The sequence below is a fragment of the Microtus oregoni genome, unplaced genomic scaffold, assembly GCF_018167655.1.
Source record: "Microtus oregoni isolate MIOR12 unplaced genomic scaffold, Mior012 000009F_ref0000495, whole genome shotgun sequence".
Taxonomy (NCBI): domain Eukaryota; kingdom Metazoa; phylum Chordata; class Mammalia; order Rodentia; family Cricetidae; genus Microtus; species Microtus oregoni.
This window is the reverse complement of record NW_024543068.1, coordinates 51,449,641-51,475,900: the sequence shown is the minus strand read 5'-3', so window position 1 is coordinate 51,475,900 and position 26,260 is coordinate 51,449,641. Positions and strand designations below refer to the sequence as shown.

Here is a 26,260-nt window from a genome sequence, read left to right as displayed (position 1 = left end):
AAAAGGGAACTAACAGAGAATGACTCAAGTTACTACATAACATAATAAATTAAGGTAAAAAGGTTTTTTTCTTTTTCTTTTCCTTTATTTGTAGATTTAAAGATGGGGTAAAATATTAGTTTCTTTCAGAAAGTAAAGTCTTTAAAATTAACCTGTTAGAATAAATTGGCAGATTTATAAGTTGAAATGTTCACATATAACAACTGGACTATGTTATTTCCTTCCAGGAATGTATATTATAAAGTGTGTAACCCTACCTTGCATATGTGATAGTTTTTAATCTTTATTACTTAGGTCCAGTATTGAGATCTGTGGAGAGAAGCTTATATTCCACATAGCCATCTAACAAGAGAATATAATTAAAAGTTTTATACTGAAATATTTTTTTTCTTTTTCTTTTTTTGGTTTTGAAATTTTTTTTTTATTTTCAAGAACATTTTCCTACCCAAAGTTAAAAATAAAAAGTTGAGTGCAATAATGTTTCACCTTAGTTAGCAACAATGTTTCACCTTAGTTAGCAACAATGTTTCACCGTAGTTAGCGACAATGTTTCACCGTAGTTAGCAACAATGTTTCACCATAGTTAGCGACAATGTTTCACCTTAATTAGCAGCAATGTTTCACCTTAGTTAGCGACAATGTTTCACCTTAGTTAGCGACAATGTTTCACCTTAGTTAGTGACAATGTTTCACCTTAGTTAGCAACAATGTTTCACCTTAGCTAGCAACAATGTTTCATCTTCATTAGCAACAATGTTTCACCTTAGTTAGCAACAATGTTTCACCTTAGTTGGTGACAATGTTTCACCTTAGCAACAATGTTTCACCTTAGTTAGCGACAATGTTTCACCTTAGTGACAATGTTTCACCTTAGTTAGCAACAATGTTTCACCTTAGTTAGCGACAATGTTTCATCTTCATTAGCAAAATTGTTTCGCCTTAGCTAGCAACAATGTTTCATCTTCATTAGCAACAATGTTTCGCCTTAGTTAGCGACAATAATGTCCATTTACCTTAGTTAGTTAGTTCACTGTTCATTTGAACAAGATTTCCTCCCTCCTTTCTCACAGCATGGGAATGAGCTCAAATGTTAATTATGGAACTGGCCTGTGTGCCTCCATTTTTAATGGTAATTAATGAAGTAATGGAGGGTTAGCAATTGCTGCATGATAGCAGTGTGACCATCATTTCTGACTTCAAGCTGTATTACCTTCATGTCTGTTTCCTTTCTTTTGAGATCCACTAGTTCTTTGAGTACTGTATGTCTGATATTTAAAGGATGGATTTATCAAATACCATTAAATACTAACCTATACACTTTCGGCACTAGGTCTGTAATGTTTCTGAAAAATCACGATTGGTCTTTACTAAATTTCTGCCTCCATGTTTTCACATTTACAGCATTTACAGAAAATTCCAGTATCTACTAAACCCTCGCCAGGTTTACAGCCTTTCTGGAAATGGACCAATGCCAGGGTAAGTGAGCATGAGGATAACCTCATTGTCATCGACTCACTTCATAGCTACTAATGAAATAACCTGTGTGATGTGTCCATAAAGGTCATTTAACTTCTGCGGAGCATTCAGCATGTGAAAAAAAATGATGGTACCTACAGCAAAAAAGCAAAAACACACGATGCTCTTCAAAATAGCTAGCAACACACTTCAAATTTGGATCTTTTCTAGTATAAGCAGTACTAATAATTTCACACATACACACAGACACATGCTCATCACGCACTCACACACAGACACATATAAACACACACATACACACACAGGGCAAGATTTAAAGCTGCTAAACCTTGTTTGAGGAACTGCTGTCTTTTACTGGTTTAGTATTAAGAATAGATTTGTTGCAGACTGAAACAAGAAACTAATTAACAAAGACTAGAAGTCATAATATAATTTTCTCGTTTATTGTCTGAACCATCTAATGAATACCACTCTCTTATAATATAGTTTCTTATTACTAGGTAAGGCATAGCGGAATAAAATTATATTTTCAACGTGAAACATGTACTTTTGATGAAATAAATATAGACTGAACTAAATTATCATTACTTTGGCCTCATTAAGTTATTAACGTCATCCTCTTGCAGTGACCTCCTTTCTCTCTATCAGTGTGGCAGTAAACATAAGACCCACACAAAGCAGAGAGGAGCTGAATAAGCTTTTGTGTTGCCTGTGAAAAACAAAAGCAAACAAACATGAGTAGAGTTTAAAATAAGTCCTGTAGGCTGTTTCCCAAGAGTTATAAATTAGGTACCAAAATGGTTTGTTCTTTTAAAAATTTAATAAAATTTGTACCATAATAGTATGTGTAAACTAGTGTTAATAAAACATGATTATCATACTCTCCACAATTGTAACAATCGTTTTCTTATACCCCTTATTGCTTGCTATCCAGGACAGGTTTCCAAACATGGAGTAGTGGCAGGCTTGTCGAGTAATATTCCCTGCCAGCTAGACAGGTTCACAACTGGTCACAGGCAGCAAGTCTTGACAATCAGCATCAAGGCCAGGACAAGTCAGGAGGCTGACTCATAAACACTTCTGGAATCATGCTTTTCTTTGCTCTCAAATATTCTCTGTACTCCACAGAAGTAGCATTTTCTGACTGGTTGAGGAAAACCCTTTCAAATGTTGATTCAGTCAACCTAGCTGGATCCTGGACAGCCTAGCCTCGGTGTGCCTTCACTGTCTCACCTACATAGAGACGAATGATGCTGACTTCCTAGGAGAGCTGTGACATTAAGTGTGCCAGTGCTTCCAGACACATCACTGTATAGTATAGCTTTAGTAAATAACACTCATCTGCAGCACTCTGGGTGGCAATATAATTGAGAGTTAGCAATAATATGCTTATTTTGTATGGATCACTGTAATAATCGTGATTTTTATAAAGTTTTGTCATTTTAATTCTCTTCCACTATTTGAAGTATTACATGCTTGTTTCCCTCTTTATATTTTATGTATCCTGATATCCTCCATTCCTTACACCTTCGCTACAAACTATACCACTTAGGAAAAAAGTTACGTCCCTTCTGCTTCAGCTCCTCCATAGTTTATCTTCCTGACCAATCTATTGTAGATACCCATTGGTAACACACACACACACACACACACACACACACACACACACACATATATATATATATATATATATATATATCCCTGTGATGTTCGAACATCAACATATTTATATTACGTAAATATGCTTATATAAGTTTGAATATAAACTTTGTTTGCTATATAAATTGTAATTCTCATATTCTCCCTTGAAAGAAAATAGGAGGGCAATTTTTCATTTGTGTAGATATTTGTATTCAGTTTTTATAAGCGATGAATAACAATCCATAAGATTATTAGCAATTTTATTATTGATGTTCAATTAGACTGTCTTAAATTTAAATTACCAAACATTACTAAATCCACATTACAAGAATATTCCTATGAACTTAAGTTTATTTTTGAAAGTGTTTTGAAATAATTTTATAGAATAAGTCACACCAGGTAAAATGTCTTGTTTGATAGTGTTGTCAGTCTTAATGTTATTTCCTCAAAAATTTACTTAAGAAGTTTGAATCAATATATATTTCCAATAAAAGAATATAATGTGTTTCTCTCAATACATTTTAATATGATGATCTTCTGCAGTTCTTTTCTGTAATTTGATAGGTAAAATACATTATAATCATTTCACTGTGCACGTCTGATCAGCTATATAGTTTTCTCTTTCCTGTGCCTGACTTGTTAGCAACAGGTACACAGCCTCCTTGTTATAGGAAACCATGGAAAAATTGTGAAGTTGTTTACTGAATTGGGGAAAAAGGGAGAATGCGGGAGTTTGAGAACAGATAGGAGACAGGACAGTGTAAGAAATCAAAATCATAGGAGTAACAATTGCCCTGCAGACCACTGCTCAGAGCAGCTGCCTCTGATTGGTTTTGTTGCTCTCTGAAAAAACCAAAAGCAAACCTCCTAGGGACACATACACATTTATCTTGCTATAGTCTGGTCTAGTATGCAGTGGGGAATATTGGCTTCAGTTCTATTAACTGTCGAAGTGAATTGTTTCTTCAAAGACAGAGAAAGAGAAATGTTGGTAGTCCAAGGCGTTGCATGCCTGCAACAGTGACAAGCACAATCACACACGCTGTAAGTGTTCTCTGGAAATCTGTGAGGGCAGTTCCTTTTCCTTCCTTGCCACTGAGTCTCATTTTAGACAGACGCAAGCAGAAAAATGTAAGCACACCTCCAAATATAAATTTATGTAAGTGATATCTTATTTTAAGAAAATAAAATTTCTATAGCACATCAAAAAGATATTTTGTAAAACTATAATAGAACAATGTATTGTAATTTTAAGCAGAAAATAAAAGAGAAAATTTTTACGTTATAGAAAATTTTGGGGATATTGAGGGTGTAAAGGAAAGGGAAGGTGATTTATTCAAAAAATAAGATAATAATAAATTTCTTTTTTTTTCAAATTGGTCAATGTAACAAACATATGAGTTCTTGTTCATTGCATTAGTGGTCAGTAGAATTCAAAGAAGCCCATTTCACAATCACTCTGTCAAGGAAAGAACATATACCATGCTTTAGTTTCATTTAAAACGCAAAAAAAGCTTTGTGCTACTTCAGAACACAGAACATTGATCCACTTATTCACCACATTTTATCACTTATGTGTCCCTTTATCTATACTGTGTCTGTCATCCTCTTTAGTCTCTCTCTCTCTCTCTCTCTCTCTCTCTCTCTCTCTCTCTCACACACACACACACACACACACACACACTTTGGGCTATGAGATTTTGTTTGTTTCTCTTTGTTTAGATGTTTGCTTGTTACCTAATAGTAAGCAAGTGACCTTATTTAGTGTTGTACTTTCCAGGGATATCTATTTTCCTGGAAATTTCATTTTTATTTATTTCTTTACAACCAAATAATATTATATTGTTATTTCCTGTCTATTGTGAATAAAGCAGCAATAAACAATGGTGTTCAAGTTTTCCTGTGGGAGGATATGGAGTTCAGGAGCGGAATACTGAACCACCGTGTAATTTTATATATATGGAATCCCAAACTAGTGTCCATAAGGGCAGTACTATTTTGCTACCCTACGAGCACTGCATGATGGTTTCTCTTTGCTCATTCTCTCCTCAGCATATGTGATCTGATACCTTGAGGACATCCATGAGGTGTTTTCCATCCCTGCTGTAGAGCAGCAAACTACATAACCTAGGCAAATGTGTACTAGTGACAGCAGCCAGTTCCAGATCTAAGTCTGTGCCTAAGTTACGTGCTACCTACGAACAGTCTGACAATGTCAAGGTGGTGGTTTCAGCGTCCAGTTCAGAACACATCATTATAACTCAAAGTGGCTCGTCCTTTTCAGCTGTTGATATTCCAAAACTCCTAAACTTGTTTGTGCTGGAGACTAAGAGAATGGGTAACACTTTCCTGCTCACGGGTTGTTATCAACAAGCTTGCGGTCAATGCTGAAGAGACAGAGGCAGGGGGATTGCTGCAAGTTTGGAGCCAATCTGGTGTATATAGTGAGATCCAGGCTAGTGAGGGCTGCCTAGCAAGACCCTGTCACAAAGTCACCATACCCCAAACAAACAAAAGGGTGGATGGCACTGAAGCCACATTACCAACATGTAAGTATTGTGGGCTGTCACTTGAATACCTTCAAAGCTTCCCAGGTGGTGTGGGGAGGCATGGAGTTAGCAAACACTTTGTTCTCTGGATGTCACCATACGACAGACCTACTGTCACCTTCCAAATAATGTACTAGTTATTTTCAGCTGTTACAAAGTGATGATCTTTTATTACTTCAGTCGACTGCCATATTACCACAAGTCAGCAGACCATGTTGATCTTGTATCTTTCTGTCAAAGACGCAAGGACAAAAGAAAATACCTTATGGCCCAGCCTTTGATCAAATGACTGGTCTCTTACACACACTGTGCAGTTCATGTTTGTTTGGAAATTGTATGAAACTCTTAGCAGTCTTATGAGCTGCTGAAGTCAAGTAAGGACCAAAGTAGAGATACTTCAAACATGGACCCTTTCCACACGTACACTAACATTGTTTTGTTTCTCACCTAGAACATGGATTCTTTCCTTTTCTCAATTTCCTTTTAACATCTTAATGTGTATTTAAATATATAGTTTCATAAATATTAATGTACTAATTAAGAATTATTCAAATTTGTTCTCTGTGATTTCAATTTATAGTTTTTTTTCTCTTTTGCCCATGTACACATTGATTGTTTAGTATCTAATTCTATACTAGATGAATTCTCAATATATTATATTTATAGGTTACTCTTACATATAAGACCGGATCATTAAAGTATTCTTCCATTTTACTTATATATTGCTAAACTTTAATAGTGTATTTGGTATGCATATGCTGGTTCATGATGACAGAGTCATAACTGTGAGTTATGTGTTTTCATCAGCTCTCATTGCACTATCAGTTCCCCGTGCTTTTATACACTTTTAATTTTATATTTAACCATTTTTTCAAAATTCTTTTATTCTTTCAAGGAGGTTCCTTAGAAAATGGATGAGGCAGGCACCATGCAAATGCTTCCTAGATTGAAACCAAATAGATTCTCGAGAAGCTGGTCATTAGCCCCATTTCATGAGGACATTCTGTGTGCTAGGCCACTGATAACCATCCCGCACTGTGTCTCAGATATAGGCTTGCACTTCAGCATGACGCTGTCCTCTGCACGATGCCAGGGCAAGCTCTGTGTGGCTGTTTTCTCCTGCTCTCTTTTTCTTTCCGCCCTATGGCTAGTGTCTCTTCCCACCTTTGTTCTAGCTGTGTTCTCCTTGTTTATAGGTCAGTCCCTCTGCAGGTTTCCTCTTTGTGCACATTACTTTGAAGTGTTCTAATCAACAGAATCTCTCAGGTAATCTAATATCCTTTGTAATTTCTGAATTTGAATGGTATCACTTTTCTGGTCTATTTTTTCCTCAGTGCTTCAATAGGTTTGCATATGTGTGTGTGTGTGCGCACATGTATACATGCATGTATGTATACGTGTGTGTGTGCAGCATCTCCTTCTAAGGGCTTTTGCTTTGGTTCTATTATTTTTGAGGCATTTGAAGTTTGAAAGTTTTATAAAAGTGGACTCCTTCCTTATAATGAATATAATGAGTTGAATAGAAAATTAATAAGAAATATGTTGGTAAAAAATAGTTATGTGAAGAATGTTACTCTCAGGTCTTCATAGGATGCAGTTAGTTTTCTTCCACACTATCAAAATAAACATCCATGACTCCTCTTATATAGTCTCTACCTGCTACTCTTCCTTACATCAAACCTACCTCATGTTTTCTGTGGACCTACAAAGTAGATAGAATTTTGTCTTTTGACTATAAACTATAAAAAACACAGACACTTTATTCACAGATCACCATTAAAATTTAATTTAAAATATATCTAAGGAATTGAAGTGAAATTTAATATTCATTTTTTGCTTTTTATTGATTTTATTGAGCTATACATTTTTCTCTGCTCCCCTCCTTTCCTTTCCCCTCCCCTTCAACCCTCTCCCGTGGTCCTCATACTCTCAATTTACTCAGGAGATCTTGTCTTTTTCTACTTCCCATGTAGATTAGATCCATGTATGGGATCTAATTGTTGTTATGGGTCCTCATTGTTGTCTAGGTTCTCTGGGATTGTTATTTGTAGGGTGGTTTTCTTTGCTCTATGTCTATGAGTGAGTCGATATGGTGTCTGTCTTTCTTGGTCTGTGTTACCTCACCCAATATGATGTTTTCTAGCTCCATTCATTTGCCTCCAAATTTCAAGATGTCATCTATTTTTCTGTTGTGTAGTACTCCATTGTGTAAATGTACCATATGTTCCTTAACCATTCTTCAGTTGAGGGGCATTTAGGTTGTTTCCAGGTTCTGGTTACGACATGATGTGGGAGTGATTTCTTTTTAATAAAGAAACTGCCTAAACCCATTTGATAGGCCAACCCTTAGGTAGGTGGAGAAAACAGAACGGAATGCTGGGAGAAAGAAGCTGAATCAGGAGTCGCCATGATTCTCCCACTCCAGGCAGACACAGGTTAAGATCATTCCTGGTAAGCAAGCTCGTGTGCTACACAGATTAATAGAAATGGGTTAGATCAATATGTAAGAGCTAGCCAATAAGAAACTGAACTAATGGGTCAGGTAGTGTTTAAAAGAATACAGTTTCCGTGTAATTATTTCGGCGCATAAGCTAGAGCCTGCCATGTGGGCAGCCGGGTGCCGGGGACGCAGCCCTGCCGCTCCTATTTCAACAACGACAAACAATGCTATTATGAACATAGTTAAGCACACGTCCTTATGGTAATATTGAGTATTCTTTGGATATATACCCAAAAGTATTAATAGGTCTTGAGAAAGGTTGTTGTTCCCTAATTTTCTGAGAAATTGCCATACTGGTATCCAAAGGGGCTGTACCAGCTTGCACTCCCATGAGCAATGCAGGAGTGTTTCCTTTACACCACAACCTCTCCAGCATAAGTTTTCATCAGGGTATTTGATCTTGGTCATTCTTATAGGTGTAAGATAGAATCTCAGATTTGTTATGATTTGCATTTCTCTGATGACTAAGTATGTTGAGCATTTCCTTAAGTATCTTTCAGCCGCTTTAGATTCCTCTGTTGAGAGTTCTCTGTTTAGGTCTAACTCCATTTTTTATTGGATTATGTTCTTTTGATGACCAATCTCTTAAGGTCTTTGTATATTTTGGAGATCAGCCCTCTGTCTGATGTGCAGTTGATGAAGATCTTTTCCCATTTTGTAGGCTATCATTTTGTTTCATTGAATATGTCCTTGTTTTACAGAAGGTTTTCAGTTTCAGGCGGTTCCATTTATTAATTGTTTCTCTCAGTGTCTGTACTATAGGAGTTATATTTAGAAAGTAGTCTTCTGTGCCAATGCATTCAAGTGTACTTCCCACTTTCTCTTCTATGAGGTTCATAAAAGAAAGCATATTTAATAAATGGTTCTAGCATAACTTGATATCCTCAACATGTAGAAGAATGAAAATAGATCCATTCTATCACAACACACAAAAGTCAAATCCAAATGGATCAAAGACTTCAACATAAAATATAATATTCTTAAATAGGGAAATTCTTTTTCACTTTGCTCATAAATAGGTATATGGTTTATTTTTTGAGAAATATACTTTTTAGTTTTTTCTTTTGTATGCTAAGTCTAAATATAAGACAAATATTATTTTTTAAATATAACTTAACAGGCAATCTCTAGGTTCACATTCTCAACTATCAGCCATGTTTCTGTTAGTGAAATCTTAAAAGAAACATCCTCTTAACAACTTGGAATTTATGTAACAGATTCCACATATTTAGTTATTTTCTTAATTTAAAATACCATTTTATATAACAAACTTTCTATCATATTTTTATTTTAATCATCTCTGTTCAGTCAGAGCTCATGACCTCTTACATATGTCTCTCGCTATAGCATCATGCTAGAGAGTGCTATCACCTCACAAAATGCCTTGCAAAACTAACATGTGTTTAACAAAATTCAAGGAAACTCTGCTACAACTGTCCAAAAATGTGAAAGCCTGCTATTCCCTGATGCAAATCTGAAATATTCCCCACACTCCTTCATGGGAGTGACAATAAAACATGATGCAGGTGGGGATGAAGCTCTTCCAAAATAAAATGCAGTGGTGTATTTCTGGTATTGTACTGGGCACTGGAGGGGCTACATTTCATTTTCAATCTTAAAAGGCAACGTAAAGATCTATAGATTAATACAAGTAAAGAAACATAAAATAGACTAATGTAATGAAAGTCACCAACTTGATTTTCTCACACATGAGTTCTGTTACCTGAGGTCTCATAGTCTTCAGTCACTATATTATTCACTAAATGAATTAGGACCACAGAGATGTCGGAAATTCTGAACTTTTATTGTTTAGACAGTTAAATCATTGAAATAGCATTTATAATAGTATACATAATTGTTTATGAATCATGATTTATCCAGGCTTCAAAAATCTAACAATGAATAAAATATTATGGCATGAATATTCACATGAGTAAATAATTAAACATTGATATCATTTACATGCATGTGTACATACATACACACACATGCCACTGGAACACATAAAAATAGAACTGCATTAGTTGCTTTCCTGTTTGTATGATAAAATACCATGATCCAAGGCAAAGCCAGGAAAGTCATTTAAGACTGATTTTCAGGGAAGAGACTATTATTGTCCTGTAGGGAGCTAAGGAACATGAGACTGAGAGGTCACAGCTTCAATTGCAAAAAGAAAAAGAAAGGAAAAAATACCAGAGCAAGGGAATAGGAATTGGAGTCAGAAGAGAATTTGTAATCAATTTTGGTGTAATGATCCAACCTTCTCTTGTTATTCTAAACATGGAGATCAGATGTTGTGGCACAAACCTGTGACCCCAGAGTTTGGAAGCCCTGAGAAGAAGATTTTGGGTTGACACTAGTCTGTCCTGTAACATCAATACCATGTCAATCTGTGCTATATAGTCAGAATCTTGACTCTTAAAACATAGGTAGGGTTCCTCTTTCTATAAACAATAATGGATGTGAGTGTTCCAGTCAGCTGAATAGAGCAGGCTGGACTTCTACCCAAGAAGAACATTCAGAAAGGGAGAGTGAAATGTGTATCCACCCTTTCATATACACATATATGATTAAAGTATCACAGAGGTCTTTCTCTTGGGGTCATGAAATATGTACCCTTCTCTTGTCTAAATTCTTTTGCTCTCAATCTCTGTGTTTTCTTTGCAGAAAACAAAACAAACACAAATTAAGTCCTAACTCATCACAAATCTTAGTGGAGCATAGTCCAAAGCAAAAATGATCTAGAATTTTTATTTAAATCAATTACTTTGTCCTTAATATAAATTTATATTTATAATTATTTAAGTTATCTTTAAAATAACTATTTCTAGGCTGGGGAGACGGCTCAGTAGGTACAGGACTTGTGGCACAACCAATGGAGCCTGAGTTCAGGTTCCCTTTCCTAGAAAACTGGGGTCAGGGAAGGAAGATAGTGGATACCAGGAGCTCACTGAGCACCAAGTCTAGTCAATTATTGAATTACAGTTTTAAGGCAGAGACTATATCAAGAAATAAAGTATAAGTGTGTGGGTGCACCCCTCACGGTCCTGGGTTCCTTGCTCGTGCTCTCTCTCCATCTGCTCCTGATTTGGACCTTGAGATTTCATTTCCGGTGCTCCAATGTGGGTCTCTGTCTCTGTCTCCTTTCATCGCCTGATGAAGGTTAATATGCAGGAGGGTGCCTATATGCTTTTCTTTGGGTTTTCTTTCTATCGGGAACTCACCAAGGCCAGCTGTCCCGGGTCTGAAAAAACATGGGATAAAACCGGACTCGCTGAACATAGCGGACAATGAGGACTACTGAGAACTCAAGAACAATGGCAATGGGTTTTTGATCCTACTGCACGTACTGGCTTTGTGGGAGCCTAGGCAGTTTGGATGCTCACCTTACTACTAGACCTGGATGGAGGTGGGTGGTCCTTGGAATTCCCACAGGGCAGGGAATCCTGATGTTCTTTGGGCTGACGAGGGAGGGGGACTTGATTGGGGGAGGAGGTGGGAAATGGGAGGCGGTGGCGGGGAGGACACAGAAATCTTTAATAAATAAATAAATTTAAAAAAAAAGAAAGAAAGAAAGTCTATGAGCCTGGAGTGAAGGCTTAAATATTAAGTACTGAGTGCCCTTTTAGAAAGCAAAGGTTTATTCCCACCAATCCCATGAGTATGCACAAATGTCTGTAACTCTAGTTCTGTCCTTCAAGGGCACTAGGCATGCATGTGGTGTGCATACAAACATAAAAACCAAGTAGTGATATATGTAAAATAAAAGTAAAAGTTTTTTAAGAGGACATACATTGCAGAGCGATGGAAAACTAGTGTCTGGCCTCCATTGCACACGTAAACTTCTACACCTGCACACACACAACAAATAACTATGCCAAAAGTACACACATACACAGAGGAACACACATGTGAATATTTCCCAGCTAGTATAAAATTTTATGTTAACAAAAGTTGTTTCTGAAGGTACTTTATTATCTTAGTGATCTTATAAATAGTTTTATATAGGATAAAATGTTTTAACCAAACATTACTTTTTGTGAATCATTGAAAATAACTTGAAGGAAATTTCGTACCTCTTTAATAACATTTTCTAAAACTCATGCCCACTTGTCCAGAAGACAGTTTTAGAGAACGTATTATTTATTGGCTACTAATTTCTTGTACCTATTATAATAGTGTGAAGAAAATATATTATGAGATAGCATCAATGGTTTTCAGAAATTAACGCTTCCATGTGGTTTCTCACTTTGTCTTTTTTTCTGCTCTCTGTCTCTTTCCTTCCACACGTAAAACTCACATTTTCATAAGCAGTTTTCCAAGATGTCAAGGGATAATAAACTTAATGTTTCATTTCTTTATGTTTTACTAAACTATCTTTGCAATGAGGTTTTTTTTTTTTGGTAATGGCATTAATTGTATTCTAAGATCATAAAATGAGCTCAAATTATTACGTGCAGTTGTCCTCTTTGTCCTGATGGAGTGGACCCCCAAGTTTGTTGAAAATGTTTACATTTTCTAGCAACCAAATTATCAAATTAAAGTGAGGATGTTTTGATAAGAAAGCATTCTTATGATGAACTTTCTTCTTAGCTGGACCTACTGGGGAGGTTTTCAGAGGCTTGCAAGTCCTGTATTTGAAGCTGTTCTTTACAAGTTCTAAATGGAAATAGCTAAGTGAAAATTCCTTCTTCTGTAACAGCACTATAGCACTATGTTGCACAAGTTGTAGAACGAATCCCTAGGAGACTTAAATGCTTCTTACTCCCATTTTGAAAGGGCACTGAAGTTTCAGTAACATTATCAGTGAGTGTATGTTGTTTGTAGACATCACTTTGATGTAAGAAAACAAGGGGAAGGCTATGGAGAACTGACATTTTAGCTTAGTATGTCAACTGATGTCTGTGCTTAGAGTACTTCAGGCTTAATCAGGAACCTCATCACAAATGCACGTTTATCCTAGGCTACATAGTGAGTTTAAGTCCAGTCTAAGCTAGAGCGAGATCTTATCTAAAAAATCAATTGTTGTGCACTATCAATACAGTGGCAACACAAGAATAATCACAAACTGGGAATCCTCCCTAAATTACAAGGCAGCTATGAAGTCATACAATATTGTGATTTTGAAAAAAATATGAAGATGAATACATGCAACTGTGAATATGAATTGAGCATAGTAATAAGACAGGAGCATTCTGTTTATGATGTGAAATTCTAGAGTCGGAAGTGATAACTCTTGAGACATTCTCCTGAAGTTACTCTTTGTGATGAAGAGAAAGAGGAAAAATGACAGCTGGTGACATGATGATGCCATTCGTGAGCTTTAGTCTCATAGTTATTCACTGCAAGGAACACAAACATAGGTAATAAAATAAATATTAGTGCTGTCAAAATATTTACATCCCTCTTAGTATAAATAATGTCTAATACATACACTGCCTAATAGCATACACTTGTTTGTTCTGTATTTTCAGTATGGTTCATGAACATATGGTGCACACACCAATCTCTATGTTCTCTGATTAATAAATTTTCACCATAGAATCAAAACGAATACATGAATTTTCTTAATAAATCTCATTATCACACACTTCTAAAGTTATAGTGTATGGACTGGAAACATTTTTCTTTCTTAAAACATTTCTCATGTGTGTTTTTAAAATACTGCATCAATTCCGTCTCAAAATTAAAAGGAATGTGAGCTTATTAGAGAAAGTGTGACCATCTCACCAATGCTTTATTCTTGAGTCCAGAATACTTACAAGATTTGTCTTCCCAACTGTGTTTTAAATGTACACTGTCATGTTGTTAACTATAGGAAGATTGTTGTACAGCAGAAGTCTAGAATGTATTCCTGTTGAATAACTGGAACTATACAACTTGCTCTAGGGTGCCTGTTGAACATTTACAGTGGAGCTACTGAGCTCAGTTATTAGCATAAGATTGCTTTCAAATCTAACAATTGTAGATAAAGTCTCTAGGGAAACCAATAATGCTGTGGACTACATTGGAAATTCAATAATAATTAATATTCATAATCTATTTGAAGTTTAACTTTAAAATATGCACTAAATAACCTGTACAGGCCAAGATAATTTCCTTCTAAAGTAATTATACCCATTGATCTTCTAGATAAAATAATTTCAACTGATAGATGGAAAGTGTAGCATACACTACTAAACTTTCCACAGAGGCATCCTTCTAAAATCTTCTCATTCCCTCATCCATTAATTACTGGAAAGAAAAACAGGAAGCGGGCATTCTTGACTGTTGTCCTGGGTTAAAAGAAGTATTGTGAGACTTTGAATTTTGGCTCTTGACAAATTTATTGAATTGATGCAATGCCATGGCTGCACCTTCTAGTATAATTGCTATGGGCATAGTTTCCTAATGTCCACTGGTTCCTGTTTTCAACTGTAGGCAGAACTATTCTGCCCAAATTGAGCCTGAACTTTGAGTTCTAGAAAATTGTCTTTGTGGATTTATTCTTTGCTTCAACATCATAGGCAAAAAGTTGGAGAAATACAGAAGTATTCTTGGCCTAAAAATACAGAGAGAAAGAGAGGGAGAAACACACACACACACACACACACACACACACACACACACACACAGAGAGAGAGAGAGAGAGAGAGAGAGAGAGAGAGAGAGAGAGAGAGGAGGGAGAGAAAGAGAATGCCTATTGATAGTATAATGTATGATCTTTTAATTTATTTTCTTATATGTAAAAAGCACAGGAAAGCAGGAGATGACAATTCTATTTTAATGGGAAGCAGCAGGAATTTGACACTAAGAATGACTACAGGATTTTTCTAGTCTTCTGTTCCTATGGAAAAGCACATGGATTGAGTGGATTAGGAAATTGAGTTAAAAGGCCAAATTTTCAGTCCATTCAGTAACCCATTTACATAAGCTAAGCCAACCTGACAGTTGCTTGGAATTGATGTTCAGGGGTAGACACTGCTAAAGAGACAATGATAAGAATTTTAAAAAAGAACACACCTGAATTACAGATGAGGCAGCACCCTGGAACAGAAGGACAGTGGTGAATTCCCATGGGCAGGCATCAATTTAGTCTGTCATGTGACGACCACTCCTGCTGGCATGCTTTGAAAGCTCAAGGGGGGTGAAAGGGATGGAGGGGGAGAGCAAAGAAAGAGAGATCTTCATTGTCAGAGTCACTCTGGGGTTAGGGAAAAGCCTGGTACTAGGGACATTCCCAGGAATCTGTGAGGATGGCCCCAGCTAAGACTCCTAGCAATAGTGGAGAGGGTGCCCGCATATGCCGCTATTGTCATAGAGCATTCATCCAGTAACCGATGGAAACAGATGTAGAGAACCACAACCAAGCATCAGGTCGAGTTTGGGAATCCAATCGAAAGAGATGGAGGATGGGATATATGAGCAAGGCAGGTCAATACCATGATGGAAAAATCTACAGAGACAGTTGAACCAAGCTCATGAAAAGTCATGAACTCTAAACTGACATCTGTGGAGTCTCCATGGGACCGAACTAGGCCCTCCATATGTGGGAGACAGTGGTGAAGCTTGGACTATGTGAGAGGCCCCTGCCAGCAGGACCAGGATCTATCACTTGTGTGTGAGCTAGCTTATTGGATGGTGGGATGCCATTCTTATCCTTAATCCAGGGGGAAGAGGCTTGTACCTGCCCCAACTTAATGTGCCAGACTTTGATGACTACTCACCTTTTGGGAGGAGCTGATGCGGGGGAAAGGGTGTGGAGGATTGTGTTTAGAATGTAAAATGAAATTTAAAAAAAAATACATGTGATTAATAGAAACAAAAGAAAGCTTCCTTAGCTTCCAGTGCCAATGTGTTCAGAAATATAGAGGGGGACCATAATCTGCTACAGAATTGTAACTAGAAAAACCTAAGTTAGGAAGAATTACAAGTAAACATTTTCAATAATATTCCTTATATTTAACAATGCTTCAATAATTATTAAGGGAATTTACGCATTATTTAGAACCTTCTATTTAAAAGAAATCACCAGAAATTGCTTTTATCCAAATGTCACCAGACTTAAGAAACTTACAAAATAATATACATTTTTCAAAAGTGTTGGAAATCATAGTGTATTCTAAGACTTCTATTTTATTTAGCAATATAAATATGGCAAATTTTTTAATTGAAAGGAGAAGAAAAATGAGGCCCATTATGACCCTGAGTGCTGTTATGTTACTTAGCAAACCAAATCTTATTTTCTATAAACTTATAAGTACTCAGTGACCAGTAGGATGAAGGGAAGGATTGCAAGAATGTTGTCATAGAGCAGGCATATATGAACATTTTCATACTAATAATTTAAACTAAAGAAATCACATCAGTGTCTCCAAAGAGTACCTTATTCATAGTAAAAATGAATGTTCTGTTTCCTCCTCCCACCTATCTTCTAACCAATGAGGGCCACACAGTTTCTTTTTATTTAACCAATGACCTTCCTCCATCAAATATATAATGGGAAAATTGTTTCCCAGGAAAAAGTAACATTAGTATCAGTAAACATAATTTTAAATATTCTCAAAATGTAAATAAAATATCTGAACATATATAAAATATATTTAATATTATATTAAAAATATATATTTTATTGAATAATACTAACAAATTAGCATATCCAATATCTTATATTCAAATATGAGGGATTTTATCATACTTATAATTGATTAGTTTTATATCTTTAATATTGATTTAGGTTTATTTCTTATTATTTTTAAAGTTTACTTTAAAAACATATATTCAAAGCAAAGTTTCAAGGGAAAATTCTTTACGTCCTTTGGCTTATACACATCCTAGAAAGTAAAAGTGATTGGGAGAGAACTGTGCTGATGCAAAGATGGAGAAATCCAAGTAAGGGCAGAAGAGAATGCATGGTTCTCATGCTTTCTAATCCTGTTAAAATTCCCATTGTCTGAGTGGTTATTCAGTTATTTAATAAATGTAGAAATGGATAAAAATAAATTGAAAATTTTGCTAGACTAAAGCAACGGTAGGCAGCAGATAAAGTGAAAGAGAAACTATATGTAAATTCTTTTTATTGCAAATAGAAGATTTTCATTTACACAAGTCTTAGTTATTCATCAAGAGATTTATAAATTTGAACACATTGTAGTTGAATTCATTTTCATTTAAATCCATATTAGTGTATATTGGAGTAAAAAGAATGTTCAATTCTTAAATTATTTCCATAAAATACAAACTAAATGATTAAAATGAAGACAAATTAAGAAATTTTAACAAGAATCAAACGAATAGAAATTAATCAAAAATTTTCTTTATAAAGATTGAAAAGAATCAAAATACTGGAGAGGATGAACTAAGTGGACTACATTTGTCTGAACACTTGTTTGCTGTATTTCAGAATGAGTCAATTGCATTGTATTGGAGTGTCTCAATTATAATACTCTCCAAGCAAACACTGCTTATAATAGTAGGAAGCAAATACAAAAAAAAATCTTTATAACTGCATAGATCTACCAGCCAAGTGTCTCTGAAATGAATTTGAAAGGCATATTCCCATAATTGGAATTTCACATATCAGTGGAAATAGCAAAGAAACAGTTATGCATAGAAAAGTTTAGGGAAACATCATTGATGAAAAGTTAGTACCAGTGCCAGGGGGAATTGCAGAGTGGTGAATAAAGCGTACATGCTCAGATTCACCTGTGTGAGAGAGGAAGTGCATTACATGGGAAGAAACAGAAGAACACAAGGATTGTCAAAGACGTTCTGTAAAGGGGGGATTGGCACATAGAGAGGAAGAATATTACATGGGAAGAAACAGAAGAGCACAAGGGTTGTCAAAGATGTTCTGTAAAGGGGAGATTGGCACATAGGTACTCACCACATTGTGCACAGTGCAGAAGTGGAGAAGGAGTGGAGGAAAATATTCGCCACAGATTCAAGAGAGGGAAAATATACACAATATAATATCCAAAGAACGGAAAGATACATTCGTGTTAAATATCTATGGATTTTATTACCAGATGGTGGGCTCAGTTAAATTATATGTATTTTCTCATATAATGTTTCTATAGCTTTGAAAATATCTTCAAATGAATTTCATTTAAGTGTAAATTATCACTCATAATATGGAAATGTTTGTTAAATAACATTAACACTCAGTTGAAGTAATTCTCAAGGTTTGGATAGTACTGTTCATGGGAAAGGCCACACGTCACCAAGATACCTGTGGGAATGCTCAACTGTGCTAAAGAGACATTACATTACACACACAAACTGATGTTTAAACTCTCGAGAGCCATGTTGTAATATTCAAATGTTTGTACTATTCAAGGGTTTCAAGGAATTGGACACTCTCCACTCTGGGAGTCATTAAGAGCAATAAAGCAAATGTCGCAGAACATTGTACTCTAAAACAGCCTTCATACACATGCAAATTTTCATACAAAAGCGACTCAAATGGTAACTAGAATAGTAATTTTTATAATAGTGTACAAGACCGGCTCTGAAAATTTATGTTACTGGGGACTGAGCTCAGCACCTCACACATGCCAAGGAAGTAATTTTCTCACTGAGTCACTTCTCCAGCCTGTAATAATGAAATGCCATACACAGTTTAAAGGTCAGAAAAGCAAATTATTTAATGCTGGAATCCATTCGTTCCTGTGACAACCAGTGTAATGCACGATTTCATACTGAATCTATAAAGGATTTTCATAAATAACAAAATCCACGAAGAATCCTATATATCTGCAGGTGGTAGAAATACAGACAGATCTCTCTGTAATGTTTTAAGCTAAGAAATTTTTTTACATGTGTATATGGTACAGTCTCATGGATGTTTAATATGGGTAGTGATGACTCAGTGGATGAAGAGAAGTCGATGAAGTAATTTAAGAATACCTACTGCTCTACGAGGGACCAGACTTTGGTTCCCACCATCCACATCACCCTTTCCACACTGTGTCTAACTGGGTTCCAACCTATTTTAGCTTTCTCTGCCATTCACACAAGTAGCCCCCACTTCTCCTTCACCCCTCCTCCCTTTCTTCCTCAGCCGCTCTCTCACTTTCTCATACATAAAATATTAAAGTGAATAAAATATATAGGATGCATAATGAAGCTTTCTAGATGGCTGTTTGTATATGAATATCCAACGTAGAGAAAAATGACGTGGGTGATTCCGTACCACATTGTACTCAACGCTGATACATAGGGCAAGGGGAAAGAGGGTGCACCAGCTTCTCCTCTGCTTCCACGTTTCATTTGCTGGAAAATAGCAAGGAGGACTTTAAGGTGGGATACATTGCCTGCCTTCTGACTGTCCTCCCCGCAGGTGTGGTAATGACTGCACCGCATGCAGTGCGAACAGGAGCCGCGGGTATTTAGCACAGCTAACCCAGCAATTAAGCTTGATCACCCCTGGGTAGTAAATCTGTTGACCAGGTCAGAGACAAGGTGAATCAAGTTTGGCTCCTCTATTGGCAGACTGCAAGTGCTAAGGAAATTCTGAAAGCTAACATTTAACTGCAGGCTGACCAATGTCTCCCAGTAATGGAGAAAAGAAAAGTGGGAACACGTTAGAGTGACTGACACGTAATCATGACTAAATAAATTTTCAAAAGACAATGGCTGATTGACAAAACTTAATAAAGAAATTGTATTTCATATACTATTCTGGATTATGTGTGTTTCGATTACATCTGCGAGGATGTCCTTATGAATGTTATAATTTAGTATCATATTTTTTTGAATTCGGCTTTTTATAAAAATAAATTAAATTTCCTATAGAACCTTGAATAAATAAATTTAAACAAATTTTAAAGACAAGATCTGGAATATATATTCACAAAATGATATTCGATAGATATGTAAGATAGCAATATTTATATTTTTTTGTAAGTTAAAAAATGTAAGTTATTTGAAAAAAGCTAAGAATAATAAAAATACATAAGGAAGTATTGAAATGTAAATAATATGCCATAAAATACTTATTTTTCAGGTTGCACTTTTTCCGGGATGTCCCTGACTTCAGAGTGTTAGCATGCGGTGGAGATGGGACAGTGGGCTGGATTTTGGATTGCATAGGTAATGAAGTCCTATGTTTAATGCGCTTGGGTGAGACTAGTAACCTTACCTTCTGTTGGTCTTCTGTCACCTCTTGGTCTTTCTGTCTATCAAGTATCAAGCATCATGATGAATGAATTCTGAAAATTCTTGCAGTTTTCTTTTCAGATGTGTCCCTTTTTGGAACACATTCATAGTTTGAAATATATAATGTCTTGATATTCTAAAGTTGATACGTTTCAAGCAAATATTTTCTTTAAATTCTTTTAGTCTCTGAGTTCAGTAATTTTTATTATCTACAGGTCATTTCCAAATCAATATTAATTCGAAGAAAGTTTGTTCTCTACAAATACACATTTTTTTTCCTTTTAAAGAAGTGAAAATCAGAACATTCTGTCTTGTTAATCACTGAAAAACATCTCAAACTGCAAACGTCCTGGTGGGAATGCCAGTCACTAGTCTCAGCCTGGAGGAATCCCTCCTATCCCCCAGCTGCCTGTGTGCAGAGAATCCAAGAAAGAACATGTCATCATCAACACTTTCCTTACAAATCTAGCAATTTAATCTACTAATGTTGCATGAAAATGCACAGTAAAAATTCTGGTATTGGAATTCTAATGAAAGACAGAAAATATTTGTAAATGATTCCTATGTAAAAGCTAAAATTTGATAATTATAAAAATTATTCAGCAAAGGTATAAGTGGTTATACACCAGTAAGGGTTTTAAAAATGAAAACACTGGGAGTTTTTGGCTCATTGTATACCCCAAATTCAGTGGTATTGCACTGTGTTTTATCTGCAAGTCATCTCGTCAATTGATCCATATACATACCCACACACTGACTTCATGAACTTAGGAGGGAAAGGGAAAGAAAATATAAATTCTTGAGAGGCAAATATATTTGTCATGGTTCAAATAAAAGAACGTGGAATTTTGGTGACAGATCTAAACTGCTTGGAACCTAAAATACTATTAAATGTAAAGTTAAATCTAAATAAACCTTAAGGGAACAAGCCTGAGGTTCTCAGGTCATCCAGCAGTAATGCTCTATTCATTTGCTTTGAAATATTGAAATACTATGGATAGAAACAATTGATCAGCATTACTCAGAATAATTTATTTATTTTTTTAGAATTTACTATTCTCAATTAAAATAGAGTGTCACTAGAGTTGATGGTGCAGGAAATTTATAGGTTCCAAGCAGTATAGATCCCATGGTGACATGTGTTCCTAAGCTTCATGTACCTGTTTCATGTACACACACACACACACACACACACACACACACACACACAATTTTGAGTTAAAACAAGATATTTAAACAGTTTTCCTCCTATGAGTTCTATGAAGAATCTCTGTTACTTTATAAATTATATATATATATAATATATTATAATATATATATATATATATATATCCGGTTACCACAACTACATAACTACATAGACATTGTCAGTTGTAATTGATTTGTAAAAATTAACTTGTTTCTATTTGCATGTGCTTGGTCAAATTATTTATTCAATGTAAGTTAGTTTCCTAATTACTGTTGTTCAATTTGATTTAAAATTGTTTTTCTCCTTGTCCTATTCCACAGAAAAAGCCAATGTAGTAAAGCACCCTCCAGTTGCTATTCTGCCTCTTGGGACTGGCAATGATCTAGCAAGATGCCTGCGGTGGGGTGGAGGTAAGACAGCTGCAAAATAACTCATCTGAAAGTAGGAGACTGCCTTTACTGTATAATGGTGACCATGTGGTTGTAGTCAATAAATGAGGTGATCTTTGCTTACTAAAGCATTTTAAACAATAATAAAGAGTTTGGAAAGACAAAATGAGCTGCAGAGTTAAGATTGGGTGATGGCTCTAATTAAATATAAATTACAGATTTGGTCTTCAAAGGACAAGTTCTTAAGCATCTCTGACTTGGGTTTTTCTTGCTTAGAAAATAAAATACAAGAAACAAACTCTAAATCAATATTCAGACTTTTAATTCACTATTATTATCTTCTAGTGCAGAAACTAGGTAGAAGTTATTACATCCTAATGTGAAGGATGATCAAGGAGTGTGAGTGGACAACACACAAAGAAATCATCTTCTAGACTGACTTTATTACCAATACGATAAAACAACTCCTTTCTCAGAAATGAATACCCTAAGCACTGTTATTTTAGATTCACATCGTGGTAACCCTTGGGTTCTATACTTGACAAGAGGAAGGAAAAATCATAGAAATTCTACTCATATAAAATCATGTGTTACACTTAAGACTTTCTAAAACAAGTGAAGCGATTCCAATAAAGAAAAACCCTCTCTATCAGAGGGGAAACTAATGGAATCATAGTGACAACATCTCATAAAACTGGGTGTGGACTTCATAAGCAGAGGGGACAAAATTTAGGGTTCAAGGAATGAAAATTAGTAAGGAGCCCTTTTTTAAGTATGGAACTGACAGTGGGATAGAGAATCAAGCAAAGTGCAAATGGAGGCAACATTTCAGCAATGAGTCTGAAATACTTTGATGAGACATTATAATCATCTATAGATTACTAGTTAATCCCTGAATGTACAAAATAAGAAATAATTAAATTGCAAATATTTTATTTACTTTTATTCTTTACATCTGTTAAATTCAGACCAAAGTTTTCCAAACTTCCACTACTCCCAGTCTTCTCCCTCCTGCCCTCTCCCTTAGACCCACTCCTTCTTACCTTTTCTTAGTAAAAAAAAAAGCAGGGTAGGCCTGCCAGGTATATGAACCAAATATGGCATAACAAATTATAATAAGGCTAGGCAGAAGCCTTGATATTGTTAGTGGACAAGGCAACCCACTAGGAGGAAAAGATTAACAAGCGAAGGTAAAAGCATCAGTGATACCTCCCACACCCACTCTTTGGGGTCACACAAGAACACCAAAATAGACAACCATAATGTCTATGCAGAGGACCTAGCTCAGGTAGGCCAATACAGGATCTGTGATGCCTCTTCAGTCTCATTGAGTCTCAATGGACCTTCCTTGGTTGATTCTGTAGGTCATGTTCTTATGGTGTTCTCTATCCCTCTGGTTCCTAGGATTCTTCCTCCCCGTCTTCTACAACTTCTCTGAGACTTCACCTAGTGTTTGGATGTTGGTCTCTCTGGACAGTTGCTGGACAATGTCTTTCTGATGACAGTTGCACTAGGCATTGATCTATGAGTATAGCACAGTATCATTAGAGATCGTGTCATTGACTTTTCTTCCATTTTTACTTGGTTCTACCCTGGGTCTTGGCTGTGCAGCTTCTGGTTCGTGGCTCACCACATAGTTTCAGGTGTGGGTTAGAAAAGCTTTTCAGTTTCATGAGGTCACATTTATTTATTATTGCTCTTAGTACCTGTGCCATCAGGTACTGATCAGGAAGTTGTTGTCTGTGCTTATGCTGTGATTCTTCTCCTTCTATTCCTATCCTTTTTAGGTTTGTTCTTTTCATAGTGTCCCAGATTTTCTGGATATTTTGTGTCAGGACTATTTTAGATTTAGCATTTTATTTGGCCATTTCTTCTATCATGTCGTCAACACCTGAGATTCTCTCTTCCATCTTTTGTATTCTGGTGGTGATGTATGCATCTGTAGCTGTTTTCACTTTCCTAGATTTTGCATTTCCAGTTGGCTTCTGTAAGAAATGTGGGAAAATTCTAAATATTTTCTAAATATTTTTTAATCTAAACATACTATGAGAAGTTTGAAAGAGTCTCCAAAGAAAGAAACCCATGGGAGCTTGTTAAAAAATAAATGGTTGACCCTACCCTCAATGTGCTGACTAAAAATCCCTTGGGCTGGGACTCTAGGAGACATCCGTCATTTGAAAACGAAAGAGAAAAGAATTACCTAAGCAACTGTGATTTACAACAAAGTTGAGAACTTTTGTTCCATATATACACATTCAAATTTGTATTTGTTGCATACACAGAATTGGAAGCTAAGTAAAATACATAGCATATATTGTACTTGGAATTTTCAAAAGGATGTTATAGTAAAATGATATTAGTATTCAGTTAATGACCATGACGCTGTAAGATAAAGACATAATCATTACAAGATGCTCATGTCCACTGATTTTCAGATATGTGTATTGATTGGAGAGAGGGAACTATGAGTGTGTTTTATTGTGGTCTTTTGGTATACGTATTTGATCTTTTCAAATGTTTGAGCTTTGAAAATTTAGTACATTATTTTCCTATTTTCACATTATCAAGTGAATTAAATCTCAAATTGAATAAAGAATTCCATATTCACACAGGTTAGATTCATACAAAACTACATAAATACTCTTGGTGAATGAAATGAGGGTTACATTGTGTGTCAAAGATCAGATTAAAGATGAATTCTCAAAGTGCTTACTGTGTTCTGGCCCAGCAGAGGGGAAATAAATAAGTGACTCTTATCCTTTTAGAGAGTAAATCTTTGTTAAGAAACATCAGCTATAAATCTGTGAAAAATGATATAGATTCAGCAAAGCTCAGAGCTATGGAAGAGTGAATTATGAAGACTACCATTAGCCAGATGGTCTACAAGGCCCTCCTAAGGGCCTTTCACCAGGTGCTAAACTGTGAAGAAGGAAGCATAGTTTCTTATTGCAATGGCTAAAGGAAGCCTGGTGGGATTGCCATGGTACTTATTGCGTAGGTGGTGAGTATTAGAGTTGGAGAGTTGGGGCCACAGTGTTTATCGATATCCCCTAACCAGCAGAGAATCTAGATGTACAATTTCAGCCTTAAAATTACTGTGCTTGCCAGAAAACTGGAAAGGCTTCTAGGAGAATCATGGCACCAACATTCCTAAGCAGCATCACCAGGGAAATGGAACCAACTATTGGTTAGGATTTATTTACGAAGGAAAAAAAAACAAATTTATTTATTTACAGCATGTGCAAGCAAAACTGTTTCTCATCAGATGTGTAACACTGAGCACATTGGTCAAGCACTGGGAGGTTAAGAAACATGCACACTAATATCCACCATGTACTCCTCAGTCCTCACTGCATACTGTGCACTTATAGGTACATTGTAAAGACTATAATATTGAATCAACACAGGGTATCTATATTAACTATCTATAGCTCATCCATTAATGCATGGACTTGGCAATTTGGCAAGGGACGCCTTCAGTATTAAAGATAAACATTTATTGCAGTGTACTTATTCTAAGAGAAGGGCAGTTTTGAACATGGGTTAAAGTTTAGACAAGATGTCCAAGTAATGCCTTATGGTGGGAGGTGGCTGCCAAAATAAGGGTTCTCATCTAGAAAGCATAGATGCACTACGAGTAGACAAATTATGAAATAGATTGAAGTATGCCCAGAATGTACAGCTTATTTTCTTTGCCACTAGAAGGAAAGGTGAAGATAAGTGACAGATGGAAAATCTAACATTGCAACTAGGTCCACAATTTCATCGGTAAGGTGGAAGCTGGTATTTTATGTAAAGTATGCTTATAGAATATAGAACTGAAAATGAATTACATTTTAATGCATTGGTACACAAGTGTGATGGATGTGTGGTAGAAACATTGTTCAGCATTTGGGTAAACTGAGAATTTATATTACAAGAAACGAATATTTGTTGGAAGCCAAAACTAATCCTGAAATGTTGGTGTAATTATCAGACTAAGTTCAGTACTTAATGTACACTAAAATTAGCAGTAAAATGCATTATTTGACTTCAGAATAATTTATATAATTAAGCAATGATAATTAACTGTGCATGTGTAACTCCCGTCAGATGGTTTATGTTTTATCTCACTGTAACACTTTTGATTAGGCTATGAAGGAGAGAACCTGATGAAAATCCTAAAGGACATTGAGATCAGCACAGAAATAATGCTGGACAGGTGGAAGTTTGAAGTCATACCCAATGACAAGGATGAGAAAGGAGACCCTGTGCCTTACAGCATCATCAACAACTACTTCTCCATTGGCGTGGTAAGATTGCCCACTAAACCCTACTTTTTATACCTGTCTTTAATACTCAATGAAATGCTTTAATCTATGAAAATTTACTGATCATA

General features: G+C 35.8%; 1 protein-coding gene across 10 annotated transcripts in view; it reads left to right on the top strand.

Moving 5' to 3' along the window:
- Window positions 1-26,260, top strand: part of Dgkb (diacylglycerol kinase beta) — a 600,883-nt gene that overhangs the window by 229,055 nt on the left and 345,568 nt on the right. For all 10 annotated transcript variants that reach the window (XM_041658354.1, XM_041658352.1, XM_041658353.1 and 7 more), the window contains 4 exons: window positions 1,402-1,476; window positions 20,153-20,238; window positions 21,814-21,903; window positions 26,014-26,174. In XM_041658354.1, coding sequence (XP_041514288.1) covers window positions 1,402-1,476; window positions 20,153-20,238; window positions 21,814-21,903; window positions 26,014-26,174 — 412 coding nt within the window. The remainder of the gene's footprint in view (window positions 1-1,401; window positions 1,477-20,152; window positions 20,239-21,813; window positions 21,904-26,013; window positions 26,175-26,260) is intronic.